We start from the raw sequence: 14,982 nt of genomic DNA on the forward strand, positions 1-14,982 counted from the left end.
TTCGATTTACCAACATGGCGGTGTAAACAAAAACATGTGGGCTCCTGTCGCTCCTGTCTTGCTGTCAACTTGACAAAGTTTACTGAAATAAGATAGACAGACACAGGGATTCTTAACCAAGGTGCCAAGAATTATTCTTCTAAATAGTGTCATGTCAGTCTAAGCGTAGAACTAAGGACCCGTGCATCCAGAGACCTAACTTATAATTACCAGTAGCATACGCTGGGTCACAGTCTCACAGGGTGTGACATGGTGCAGTATGTACAGGTGCAGGTTAAAAAACTGGTTAATGGTTAATGACGAGATCAACGAATTCTGCATGCCTTAATAAAACAACATTTTATCAATCAGTTGGATCTGAATGTTTAAAATGATTCTTTGGCAGAGTGAAAACAAAATAAAATGCGACAGACCAAACCTGGAGAATTTGAATGTGATCCTGAACTGTATAAAGTCGCTATCATGATTCTCGAGCTACCGAAAGTTCTATTGATATATCAAACTGATACGCTGTTAAACAGGTCCAGTACAATCTCTTGATTTAGCTAGACACTAGACAAAATTGCACCACTTATTATTCTTATTTGTGAATTGGTCATTTTTCTGATTGGTACTAGTATATAAAATATGCCATCTTTTCCAAAACAGTTGGATTGACAAATGTCTTGGTGTCATGTCAAGACCCTTAAAGGACCTTCTTGTCCGAAATCCAATGTCCCGACGTGTACTGCGCACCGCTTTTGCCAAGATATGAAGTTGGTGATTGCCGAAGGTGGTCCGTGAGGTTGCGACGGGAGCAGTCTCCTACTTAAAAATCAAATGCTATACCCTGATTGACTACCATATTGCTTAAGAGTCACCCAGTGCCTTAGTGTCCCTACCAAATCCACCCAGTTGCCCCAATTTTGTGGAACAATCTTGAAGTTATTGTGTGGTGCTTACTTAATGCCGTCGATATCTATTGTAAACATTTTTATGACCGTTAATTCATTTTCAACAATTTTTCACCAGAGAAATGCATAATCTTTGAATTGTTTTAATTTTTCACAAATTTCTCTTCTAGAGTCAAACGCTGCATACGGTGTAACTTTTTTCTGAGTTTTTAATTAGTACAAACATAAAGAACACAACCACAAAGAAAAAATTAGAAATTTATTCCACCAAAAAAGTATGGATATGATTTTAATTTTTTCAATGAAGTGGTTACGCTTCAGTAAACATTGCTGTTATTTATCAGTTAAAACATTTAAATGTCCCATTTTTTAATGAAGTAACATAATTATATATCAAAAACATCATAAACAAAATTTGAAAAGAAAAATGTTAATTTATTTAGGTGGTGCGTTAGCAATTTTGTCTAGTGTATATATAGCTTGATTTAGCTATATAGCTTTATTAAGCTATTCAGAATAGCTTGACTTAGCTATTTTATAAATTTTTTTTCTAAAATGCACTATTTTTTCAGCATGTACAAAAAGTTTCACCTTGGTGCAGTGATAATATTCAACCTTGAACTCTTTTGAAAATAATGCATGTAAAAATCACTCATCAAATTGCATCTCCTTGAGAGACTTTGTACTCAAAGTTCTAAAAGTTTTGGAGCAATTGGTTTGTGACCACACAGTTACTTCTTCAATGAAATTATAAAGAAGGCCAATTATGGTCAACAAGGTAATTGATTGGTAATAATTCAGTACAATGAGAAGCAATCATACTTATCCACGCCTCAACGCAAACAAGGTAGTGTACAGTTACTCAAACAATGGAAATTCATCTTTTGTTTAAAAGTACCGGTATTCAAAAGCTGCAATGTTATAACTATTTTTGATTTTGGTTGTTTTTTTGATAGCCTATAGTACATACTTGAATAATCAAATATTTGCGACTTTTTGTCTATTTCTTACAAAAAACATTTTTGTGAAAAACTGCATATAAATAGCTAAATCCATCGTCTCAAGCCATGGTACGGAGTCTGCATATAGCTCTCTCCAACCGTGGCTGCTCGATCACAAAAAGTGTCATAATCTTGAATATTTACGCCTCTATTTTGTGACGTCATGTTCAGCCAATGACAATATTTGTTTCCATCGCAATTGAAATCAACAACTGACATCAACAGTATACAAGAAATGTTTCGTATACTGTGATTGGGCATTGAAAGGTTCAAAGTTATCATTCGACTATGCTTTACTCACATTGATCAATATTTTAATGAGCTGCGAAATATTCTCTTCTCATTCAACCACAGCCAGAATGGGAGAGGATCGTACATTTTGGTGGTGGTTTGCGACAATGAGCTAAATCAAGCTATTTTGAATAGCTTAATAAAGCTATATAGCTATTTCAAGCTATATAGCTAAATCAGGAGATTATGCTGGACCTGTTAAATTGTTCTAACTATCCATCCACTACCAAAATAATAATTACAATTTCCTGCCTCGTTTAATGAATATTTGAAGTTTTCTGAATTGCTGTCCATCTGTGTTGATTGAGAAAAGCAAAAAAAAAAAAAAAGTCTCTTGCAGTACAGTAAGTAAATTTAATTATTCAATGTATTTTCAATGTCTAGGACTGTACAGTTGTGCTGTAGACTGGCTTGTTCCTGGTACAAGAGCCCCCATTTAGAGATTTGGAGAGTGGATTGTCTGATCCATCACATTTCTCTATTCTTTTAACTACACTTGTACTGTGTCATGCCCTTCATTTGACAGGCATTAAAAACAGCATGAAGGCATTTTGGAGGTTAAGTAGTCATGTCAAATCTTTTTGGGGTATGAAATATATGTTGCCATGCAGTGAATAGAAGAAATTATAATGCTTGAAGTACAAGATGGATGGCAATTCAAGATACAGGTGCTTCTGTTTGATCTGTTTTAGCATTTTTCCAATGAGCAAAACTCTGCAAGATTATACCCATTAAGCATTGGTCACTAAATACCAAATAAAGCTCTTAGGAAAAATTAAAATGACCTAGGAACTTAGGGCATGAGTGACCTCAGTCAACTACATGTACAGATGCTTTTGGATCCCTCATCCCCCTTTGTTATACATTCCAGGATTGACAGTCTTTTTTAGCTCACCTGAGATGAAAGCTCAAGTTAGCTTTTCTGATCACCCATTGTCCACCTGTCCGTAAACTTTTCACATTTTCAACTTCTTCTCAAGAACCAGTGGACCAATTTTAACTATAGTTGGTACACAGCATCTTTGGGTGAAGGGGAGTTTAAATGTTACAATGAAGGGCCTAGCCCCCTTACAAGGGGAGATAATCAAGAAAAGACAAAAATAGGGTGGGGTCATTAAAATCTTCTTCTCAAGAACCACTGGGCTAGAAAAGCTGAAACCTATATGAAAGCATCCTGGGGTAGTGTAGATTCTTAATTGTTCAAATCATGACCCAGGGGGTAGGTTGGGGCCACAATAGGTACTACAGTCCCTGAAACATTCTACTTTCCCACTTGAACGGTGAACGAACGCAGAGCGAACGGTGAGTGAACGATGTGTGAACGCTGAACGCAACTTGGTGAACGATGTAAGAACGCTGAACGGTGAGTGAACGCTGAACGCGAACGGAGCGCAAACGCGAACGCAAAGTGAACGGTGAATGAACGGTGAACGCAAGATGAACGATATATTCGGAATGCCTCTGATCTTTTCCTCGCATTGAAACTATTTTATTGTATTACAAGCTTATCTTTTAAAAAGATTGGTGAGCTAGCGCTGTAGCATAATAAAATACAGAAGAAGATATCTGAACCATTTGTTAAATTTGCTGAATCGATTAATTATTAATAGGAAGGCAGATTGGTGCACTGGGGGTTGAGTTTGGGGGGGGTGGGGGGTGTCACAATTCAGAATGGTGAATCTAAGAGTGTGCTTCACGTCGGCAATGGCATAACTCCTAACTGTGCTTTAAGCATTCTGTATTTTACTGTAATTTCAATTTCGAGATGAGTAGAACCAATGAGCACCTTCGGGCCTTTCCGGCAAGCTCGGAAAACATATCCGAGGTTGCCGCGGTTTTCCCAGCTTGCGGAAAGATCCATGAAGGTAGATTAGAAAAGCTTGTATTCATTACAACTTTAGAAATAACAGTCTTGGTTTTATAAGACCTGAGTTTCTGTTACTTTTTGTTCAGTTACGTGCAGGTTAGACAACAAAACACGAAACTTCAGATCATATGTATTTTTAGATGATAAACACTAAATTGACATGTCTTTCCGACATACGCTGAAAAAGATTTTTGCCGGAATTATCCACTAAGGTGGTAAAACTGTAAGGAAAGCTAGATGTCTAGAATCTTGGCATTATATGGCCAAATTTTTTCTTGTACTTTTATGTGTAGGTTAGACAATAAATAAATAAAAAAAATCAGAATCAGAATCTAGACTGATATTGACTGTCTCTAACCAACGAAATGTATATCGCGCATATCAGACAGGAAAGGCCAGTGTAATTCGGATCATTTCTAATTCTGTATGACAAAACGAAATTGTTATCGTACAGTCTATCTACAGTAGTTTTTCCCAGAATCCCCGACCGTGAAGTCGAGCATGCGTATTTCAGAAATATAGACTAACGTAATTGCTAGCGCTCGAGAGCGCTAGCAATAATGTCAGGTCCCAAATAAATAAATAAATAAATAAATAAATAAATAATGGGTAAACCAATAAATGAATGAATAAATAAGTCAATAAAATAAATTCTCCAAAATTGTCCTAAGAAAGACGATGCATGCACATTAAGTTTTTAATCACACGATTTTTATCGCATTAAAACATTGCAATTGTTGCCGAACGCTGAAGTATAAAAGATATTTTTTAGTAAGAAAACTTATGACTTACAGAATGAAATTAAGCGGTTGTAATATTCGTGTCAAGGTGATTTCGTGTAAAGTAATGAAAAAAAAAATTACAAAGGTCAGTGGACGTTTTACATTTATACGCTCGTATTTTAAATGTTTAATACAATAATATATTTTGTGTCATTTCTTTTTTTCATGATGATTTATTTAACAAACTTCTACATGTATATGTAGATGGCCGTGATTATACTCGGACAAGATAATACAAAGATACATTTTCATATTATTTGTTATAAATTCAATTTTCAGAACTTGATATTAAAGTAATATGCTGTCATAGTGTTTATTAAACAGACAAATGAGAGAGAGAGAGAGAGAAATATTCCTTTTTAGCCCCCCTCCTTTCAGGCTTCACTAAATGTTTGTACCTATATCAAACAAAAACTCTGAATTTTTTTTCTAGATATATCAGACAGTGAAAGTAACTTTTTTTAATCAACAAGTCATATCCATTTGTTTTACAGTCATACTCGTTTTTATGTTCCTGCTTCTAGTTCACACGAAGTCCACGTGCTTGTCCTGTCAATCAAAATCATTCGTGAAAGTTTCGTCACATAGAAGACAAAGTGCGGGTATTTCCAACAAGTTATAACATTTATTTTTATCATTTCTAGATTTTATTCCAACATTTGAATAATAAATGAATAAAATACATTGGGCATTAACACTTGAATTTGAAACATAATCTCTGCCAATTTCAAATACCACCGCCGACACGTGTACATTTTGAACTACTATTGTTTTGTGACTTTTTTAGATGCATGTTTGTTTTGAGACTGAAATTTTTGTTCTAAAAAAGACCTTAACTTTTTTAAAGAAATGTTAATTAAAATATTCTGGAAATGCAGTACTGACTAAGTAACCGATTTAGGGGGCAAAGGGGGGTATTAATCATATCGAATGGCAAACATATAAAGTTACGGTGAAGAGAGAATTTTTTTCTCTATAACTATAGACTTTACATATTATAGTAGAGAAAATTCTGTAGTGCAGTACATTTTAAATAAATATTTCCTTTAACAACACTATCAATTTAATTCGCTCCAAAGATAATAAATTAACAGGATATCCGCAGCACTATGTATAAATCTCAAAACTAGTTCTATCATATTTTCTGTAGTAATTGAAAAAAAAGTGTTAGAAATAAATATTTTCGCAATTTTGATGCGTAATTATTTGACTTGGATAATTATATCACCATTAACGATTTGTCGTCTTTAACAAAACAACAAAAAGTTGCAGTGCTTGAAGTATTTGCACATTGCCCTTAGTTAAATTTAATATTTCTGCATCGTTCTACATAGGAACAGAATGTGCTTATAACAACATTTATTGTCCAGAATAATTTAATAAATAACCTAACAGCTAAGTTAGAATAATAAAAATATAGATCGTAGATATTTCCCCCATGAAATAATGATTCTTCAAACACGATATGTTAGTTATTAAAGGAGATGGGCGAACATAGCGTGCAGAAAGCCTATAGCTTCAGATATATAAAAATCATGTTCAGTTTGTGAATTTAGTATTTAGAGTAAAGTTCTCATTATTGAAATTTATGAAATTATGATGAACAAAACTTTTCTGAGGAAAATTTTCTCGGCAAAATTTATTCTTTTATTATGGTATTCATGGGGTTCGAACCCTGGCAATAAAAATCCTGAGTATTATTTTCTTTCGAGACTAGCACGCTAACCACTAGACTACACAAGTCCTGATGAAGAGTGGCATTTAAATCATGTTTGTGATATGACCCTTAATGGACTTCAAGTATTTCTCGAAAAGATGCGAATGTTATGTCATAAAAGTATATTTTTAAGGTATAGTGGGTCATTGCTCCATATTTTTGGTAACCAAAAAATGTATATTTTTATGCAAACTTTGAGGATTAACTTTCAAAAAGGTGGAGGGAAGACCCACTCATATCGAAAAATAGCATTATAGTATGAGAAAATGACTCTTTTTGCCCGCTTTAGTGTGTGTCTGATATTTCTCAGGCAAATGATTTCAATCTTTGAGGGATTTTTGCAAATTATAGAGATTTTATATAAAGTATATTTAATGTTAGACGAAATATCAAGGAAAATTTTGATATAATTGAAATTTAATTTTTCATCTTCATGTTTGTCACACTATAGGCTTATCGCTCGTCATGTTCACCCATCTCCTTAAAAAAAAACTGTAACTCCATCTCTACAAAAAGATAAGTCCTTTCACTTCAGAGTTCTGAATGACAATGAAAACTGAACGATAGGTGAACGCTGAACGCAAGGTGAACGCAAAGTGAACGGAACGAAGAGCGAACTCTGAACGCTTTGTGAACGGTGAACGCAAAACTGTGAACGGAGGGCGAACGGTGAACGCACAGTGAACGAATGGTGAACGCACGCTGAACGAACGGTGAACGAACGGTGAGCGAACGGAAAAATGGGAAAGTAGAACGTTTCAGGGACTGTACAAGGGGGAATATCTGGTGAAGAACAGCAGGGAAAAATTTACTCAGGTGAGCGTTGTGGCCCATGGGCCTCTTGTTTTCATCAATATGAACTGATGTGTGATTTTGGTAAAAGTGACATTTGCACCATGTAATTGTTTTGCAATTATTTGCTTTGTTCCCTTTCAATATGTGAAAAGCTAGAGGCCTGATTGCAAAATACAGCTTAAATGTTTAGTAAAAAATGCTACATGATAGACCCATCTGATTGTGTCTGAAAATGTCTTTATTTTTAAGGTTTACAGTTTGTTGAACTCCAAAATGTTATGACCCATGTTTTTCCTCAACTACATGTATATTCTTAAAATATTTTAATTTTCTGTTACAGATGTTGACATAATGTCAAAAGGGAGAACATTGCAGGACAATTTACTTGTAGACTGGGAAATTTTTTGCCCTATAGGTCCAAAACTTGCATTCCATGTTGCCTGTGTGTTGGGTAAGATTAATTTTTTACACATTACATTGTAATTATTATAAAGGCCTTGCATGAAGATGTGGATGCCTTATAGTAATACAGAGACTGTTTGACAATCACACTGTCTGTCATATCCCTTCTGTCCTTCCATCAACTCATTTAATTGACACAATATTGACAATAACTTGAGTACCCTTCAACCCACAGACTTTATATTTACAACATGGAAGATGATCTTGGGGGGGGGGGGGTAGTCTTACCAGGGACCTATATACTAGCATATAGGTCCCTGGTCCAACAACTTCAAATAATGCTATAACTTGTTTATTTTTTATCATACATGCAGACTTCATACTTACTACATAGGTGAAGACTGCTTAATTACATAAATGAAAAAAAAAATATAATTTGATCACCACAACTTTTCCATAGATGATGAAAAGTTAGTAAAAACTATACATATACATACTCAGGTGAGCTATTGCTATCTGTTTTTGTCCATTGTTATGTGTTGGTCATAAACTTTTTACCATTTTCAGCTTCTTCTCCTGAACTTCTGAACCAATTTCAACCAATTTAGGCTTATAGCATCAATGGGTGAAGGGTGCAAAAATTGTGAATTGTCCCCCCCCCCCCCCCCCCCCCCCGGGATAAAAATTATCTTTTTTGTGTTATCTAATTGATCTTTAACTGAGTTGTATGGATCTTGCTTTGTTTTCTTGTCTTAGACTATATAAATATTTTTTTACAGTGTAACATATATCTTTATTTATTTCTTTATTTATTTTTTTTTTTCATATATAGGAAATTATTTGTATGTTCATGGAGGGATTGAGGAGAGATACAGCACTCAGCCCTGTAGTAAAATCTTCAAACTGAATCTGGATACTATGATATGGAATGAAGTCAGAGTGGAAAACAGTCCAGCACTCAGTCATCATGCTTGTATCCCATTGGCTGAGAAGTATATGGTTTTGATTGGAGGTTGGAATGGAAAAACTAGAACATCGTCTGTTGTGATTTTTGACACAGAAAAAGAGGAGTGGATCTACCCAAAAGTGACAGGGTTTCCAGATGATGCAGGACTGAGTTCTCATACTGCATCACTACTGAGTGATGGGAGTATCATAGTGATAGGAAGGGAGGGAACTCTCCGTATGCAGCCAGGGAAAGAATACACAGGTAATGTGTACATGTTAAAGGGAAGTCCAGAGTCCAATGAGTTCCATTATGAAGAATACAGCAGATTCACCGAATCAAGGTCTGGACACACAACAAGTTTCATTGGCCCTACTTTATACATCATTGGGGGAAGAAGTGATCAGTTGCTAGAAGTGCATAAAGGTTACAGGAGTGGACATCCCAAAAATAATCTAATGGAGAAAATTGTTACCATCGCCAAATCCTTACCACCTCTGTCAAAAATGCCTGGAGGCCGCAAGTATCACATTGCAGTTGAAGGTCCATCAACCATTCTACTCCATGGTGGGGAAACTTTTAGAGGTCAAAATTCTGAGCCTGTGGGAGACATATTGCTCATGTCCAATAAACCTAACATCAATTTTTACAAAGTGGGGACCAGTAAAGTGATGAGAGCTGGCCATGCTTGCTGTATTTCCCAGGATAAAATCCTGTTTCATGGAGGCTTCAGTGGCAAGGAACTCATACACGGGGATACTAGAGAACTGAGGATTCTGTAAAGAAAAAAAGGAACGCATTTTAGATCTGATGTGTTGATTTGGCCAGTGGTTTTTATTTGTTTTGATTGTTACATTTTTTGCATTTTGAAATCTTTAGTGGGTGTGGGTTTTTTTTTTAATCCTGTTGCAATATTGATTGATAATGCTTTGAATACTTTGTGCATTAACTTGTAAAGCTGTTTAACCGCTTTGCCAAATTATTACAGTTGATTTTACTACCAATGTGCTAGCTTCTTCAGATTTCTAGCAGAGTTTTGTGTATTTACAGACTTTCTTAGTGCCAAGATTACATATTTATTAAATCCTCTAATTATTTGATAACCAAACCTCATATTTTCCATAAACCAATGGTAGGTAATACAGTTTTACTCTCTGATGTAAAACAAATAATTACCATTGATTGATGTTTAGTAATCAGTATGGGGGGGTTTCAAACAGTTTGTGGACTGAATGGTATGTCTCTCTCTCTCTGAATCTTTTGTCCCATGTAAAAACAATCTGAACTTATTTTTTTCTCTCTCCAGCCTATTCAAAAATTTCCAAAGTCTTTGCAAGTTTTTCCAAAATGAAACTCACAGTATATAACATCATATTTGAGGTTGCATTGCATGGTCATACCATTGCTTATAACAATACAGACAGTTTATTCAAAGATAGACTGAATATCATTAGTTTATTTTGTGGACAGAAAAACTTTGTAAAAGTCATTGATGTTAAGTGGTTTTAATTTTATGGCCTCAGTCCACGAACTTTTTAAAAACCCCTCGTAAATCAGCTACACTAGGGAGATCAGTATTAAGTATACATATATGTATGTACACAAGTATATAATATAAAAACAGTAGAACTTGTCTAATTTGGACAGCTACTAGTTCTATTGAAATCTGCTGGATTAGGCAACATTCTGGATTAGATTACATCATTTTAAACAATTGACATAACATATGAAAGACAAGTTTTACTGTATCTGTGAAGATATTTTGTACCAGGTATTTATTAATGTAATGGGGGAGGGGACCTAATATATGAAACAATGTTTGCTCCACAAACTCAGATGTTTATAATATAATTTAAATGTTTTATTTATAGTTTTCCAAATTATAAGGGGATTCTGCAGTAAGGATAAAAGTATTGATCATATAAAATATACATAATAATCAGCTCTGACACTATATACACATATTGATAGTGTCTGAAAGAGATGGGTATTGTAGCAATATCAGTATATTCAACAACAATTAATATAGCAAAGTGAAAAAAACAGCCTTAAAGTAAACACCGACTGATAATGAAGGTATAATTTATCAACAATTTATGAATTTTTTTGTCCATATACAACTGATAACATATCACTAATCAAGGTGCTTCCCTTGATCATGCTTTTCCATTGTACAGCATATATTGTCCTCTTGTAGCAAAGACGTACTGACATTTCCACATTTTTCAACAAAGTTGTGAGTGATGGAGAGGAGATCAACATTTTCTCTTGGGGTGGTACTTAAGCTCTAAGCTAAGTGAGAGTGATGTCCCCTGAGAGTGTTTACATGTATTTATGCTTCGTTATGTGCCATTTATAAATTTTGTTATACTAATGCGATCTCATAGCAATTGTGCCTCAATATGGATTTATAAAACTAATGTTTTAATGTAGATTCTGTGATAAATGTTTTAATATGAAATTTGTCTTTAATTATTTTACATATACATATGGATTCAGTATTTTACAAAATTAATTTAAGGACAGATGATGCAAACAAACTTTTATCAAAAAATTTGAAAATAACAACTTGAGTCATGTTTATATGTAAAATGAACAATTTTATTTAACCAAATAGTTTTTAATTTTTCATTCAAAGTTTCACAATACTGGGATTTGAAGTGAAAAAAGTTTGTATAGATGAATAAGGATAGTTGCAGAAAGGTAGACTTTTGAACATCATAGATGGTTTACAATTTCTTAATATTTTAGAAATTTATTATTTGCATCATTTAGAAAAAAAATAAACCCAAAAATATATACCATTCCAGGCATACATTTTTTTGTTTGTATCTATCTTTCCTTAAGATTTCAACTGCTTATAGTTCTGTAATGCATAATCAGCATAAGAGATAGGGAGAAATGTGTAACACTTCTTTTTTATTTTTATAAGATTAAAAGAAATGTTAATCAATGTTTGCTAGTTAAACAAACTTTGTTTTTAAAAATGTTTTGTTTTATATTTGATATAGAAATAAAAAAAATATATTAGCAAATAAATTCATGCTTCATTTTCAATATATATGTGTAACATATGTCAAAACTTGCATAAAATCAAATGTGCACTTGAAAATCACAATATTTCTCAAAAGATTTGTGAGGTATTTTTTTTTTATATTTTTAGCTCACCTGAGCTGAAGGCTCAATTGAGCTTTTCTGATCACATTTTGTCTGTAGTCTGTCTGTCCGTCCATTTCACATTTTCGACTTCTTCTCCAGAACCACTGGGCCAATTTCAACTTGCCACAAAGCAACCTTAGGTGAAGGGGATTCATGTATGATAATTGAAGGGCCATGCACTCTCTCAAAGGAATATAATTCAGAAATAGTGAAAATTTGGTTGTAACTTTTAAAAATCTTCTCCTCAAGAACCACTGGGCCAAAAAAGTTGAAACTTATATAAAACTTTTTTTTTTGCATAGTTTAGATTCAAAGTGTTCAAATCATGACCTATAGGGGTAGGGTGGGGCCACAATGGGGGATCAAAGTTTTACATAGGAATATACAGTAAAAAATCTTTAAAAATCATTGTCTCAGGAACAGCAAAGCCATTATTAGTCATTTGATATTGAAAGATCCTCAGGTAGTGTAGATTCAAGTTTGTTTAGATCATGACCCCCTAGGGTAGGATGGGGCCACCATGCACTATCAGATTTTAACAAATGGATGTATAGGGAAAAATTCTTTAAAATCTTTTTTCTCATGAACAGTAAAGCCATTTTAGTTACATTGATATGGAAGTATCTTGAGGTAGTATAGGTTCAAGTTTGTTCAAATCTTGACCCAGAGGGGTAGGATGGGGCTACATCTATAAAAATCATGATACTTGTGGGTAGGGTGGGGTCACAATAGGGTTCAAAGTTTTTCATAGGCATATATATATATATATAATAAAAAAAATCTGCTGATGAACAGCAGGGCAATATTGACTCAGATGAGCATTGTGGCCCATGGGCCTCTTGTTTTATTTTCAAATACTCTTTGACTTTATACAGGTGATAATGTAAAGCATCAGTTATAATGAGGCTGGTCTAAGGTGATATGAGTACAGAATCAGTGCAGTTTTATCATAGACATAGACACAAACAATTTTCACTTGTTTTCCGAGTTTATTTATCTATTTCAAATTGAGTCAATTACTTAAAAATTTTATAACAAGGGCAGATCACTCTAACTGCATAAAATAACCATGGAATTCGAACTCTTCAGTGAGCAGTATTTAGAGCTTTCTTAATATTATGATCAAAATGAATGGAAACTATCAGCAGCAATATTAAGAAACAAAGGTATTTGTCTGGCTAGAGACCTAATGCTATTTATTTGGTTTTCTGTTACTGTTTTCTGTGTAATCCTTTAAATTTTTCTTACCAACATTGTAACAAAAAGTTTTCATAAATGTTTTCACAGATTTTGATGAAATTTTCAAGAAAGATAGATGCATAAAAGTTGTCATAAATTTTCCCTTTGCACTTCTGTTCAGGATTTATGGACATGCAATTCCCTTTTTTTTTAAAGGAAGGGGGAGGGAGGGTATTGGCATTTTGTAAACTGTGATAGAGGATATCTTGAAACTTCCAAGTATGATAGATCATGATCTTATATTGTGCACAATATAGATTGATTGATTGACTGTAAGCTGTTTTATGTCCCATTCAAGAAATTTTCACTCATATAGAGACATCACAATATACCAGCTAGTGAGGGTGGCCAGCTTCAAATTTAGATCTAATTACTCTGCACTCAAGCATTTGAGCAGTGAGGGTTTTTTTTTTTTTTTTAACCAGGGAACCTGATCGAGTTTTTAAGATCTCATCCAAAATACCCATGACTTTCACTTCTAGTGCTTGGTGCTAGGGGAAGGAAAAGTCTGTCTTAGGTTTGATGCGGTGCAGCAAATGAGAATTCTAAGAATTCTAACAAGGTCATGCAGCCCCTTTGATTTAAAATGTACATGTACATGTATTACTATAATTAGTGTGCTATGACTTATATTCTAGAACATGATGATTTTCATGTGATCAAGTTATGTACATCTACATGAAATACCATGAGATAACATATTTTGACAAAAAATTTCAGATAAGATATGATTTATTCATTTGATTAGAAAGAGGATTTACCAAAAGCTGAAGGACTTATTATAAATGTAATTACACATGCATGAAACAAAAGAAGAATTATTCTGCCATACAATCTGTCCAGAAGTCGGGAAAATGTAGACATTAAGAGATAAACATTGGTGAATTTATTAGGGATGCACAATTTTATCGTTATACTGGTATATCATGATTTCTTATATTGTAATATGGAGACTAAAATACTGGTATTTGGTACATAAATATAAATTCCAGAAATTATTCATTCATTTCTTCAAATTATTAAATAAAAATTACAGGAAATCTAAAAAAATGTTGAAAAAAGTTAAACTACGGCATCCAAACACACTTTGTCTTTATATTATAAAAATAAAAATGAAAAAAAAGTGAAGTTATGTTTTAATAGCATATTTGTAAAAAAAAAAAAAAATTATAGAAATTCATTTGAATTTGTAATAAAAATTCCACGAAAAAATATCATGATATTATCATGATATTTGGGGGGAAAATCATGATACAATGTATATCACAATACAAAATTTTTGGCAATACCCACCTCTAGAATTTATATGCACAGATTGTTATGCAGACTGGTTTTACATATACATGTTCTTGACAGCGGTAGCTAGATTGGAGAGATGGGGGGGGGGGGGGGGGGGTCAAATCTCAAATTTGCAGAGAGTTTTATTTCTGTCAAAAAAGATTGATCCTACCTTAAAATTAAAAGATAATATATGAAGCAATGTTTTTTATATTTCCCCATTTCTCTTCCAATTTTTTAAAAATATTCTTTTTCAGTGCATCCCACATCCCACTGTAAATGCTATTTAGCAAACATGTCAGGAATATTTGAACCCCCCCCCCCCCCAGCCCCCAATATATATGTGTTAACTAGCATTCAGTTTACATGCAAAAGTATTTAGCATTTTGAAATGAATTTTGCAGAGCTATCCCTCCATTCCCCCCACTTCTTCACTATCCCTAGTAAAGAATGGTAAAAGCTGAGGGAAAGTCCGTAGCTGACTTTAATTTTATTTCGCTGCTGAGGAATTGTGAATGGGGAAATTTGAATGCATGACTGAAATGTTTACAAACGAACTTTAAAAATTCTAACTAAGTCATTGAATTAATTGCACTTTATGTAATTGATTGT

General features: G+C 33.7%; 1 protein-coding gene across 1 annotated transcript; it reads left to right on the forward strand.

The window, feature by feature from the left end:
- On the forward strand, positions 1-11,662 carry LOC133190046 (kelch domain-containing protein 9-like). The gene is made up of 3 exons (XM_061325515.1): positions 1-121; positions 7,687-7,797; positions 8,581-11,662. The coding sequence occupies exons 2-3, from the start codon at positions 7,698-7,700 to the stop codon at positions 9,474-9,476; spliced, it is 996 nt and encodes a 331-aa protein (XP_061181499.1). The 5' UTR covers positions 1-121; positions 7,687-7,697; the 3' UTR covers positions 9,477-11,662.
- The last annotated feature ends 3,320 nt before the right edge of the window (positions 11,663-14,982 follow it).

This window comes from Saccostrea echinata, unplaced genomic scaffold, assembly GCF_033153115.1.
Source record: "Saccostrea echinata isolate AGI-Se365-2 ecotype Australia unplaced genomic scaffold, CSIRO_AGI_Sech_v1 ptg000020l, whole genome shotgun sequence".
NCBI classification, from domain to species: Eukaryota; Metazoa; Mollusca; class Bivalvia; order Ostreida; family Ostreidae; genus Saccostrea; species Saccostrea echinata.

Coding starts and splice junctions, on each gene's coding strand:
- LOC133190046 (XM_061325515.1), top strand. CDS start 7,698: ATGTCAAAAGGGAGAACATTGCAGGACAATTTACTTGTAGACTGGGAA. Junction 7,798..8,580: donor CCATGTTGCCTGTGTGTTGG/GTAAGATTAATT, acceptor TTTCATATATAG/GAAATTATTTGTATGTTCAT.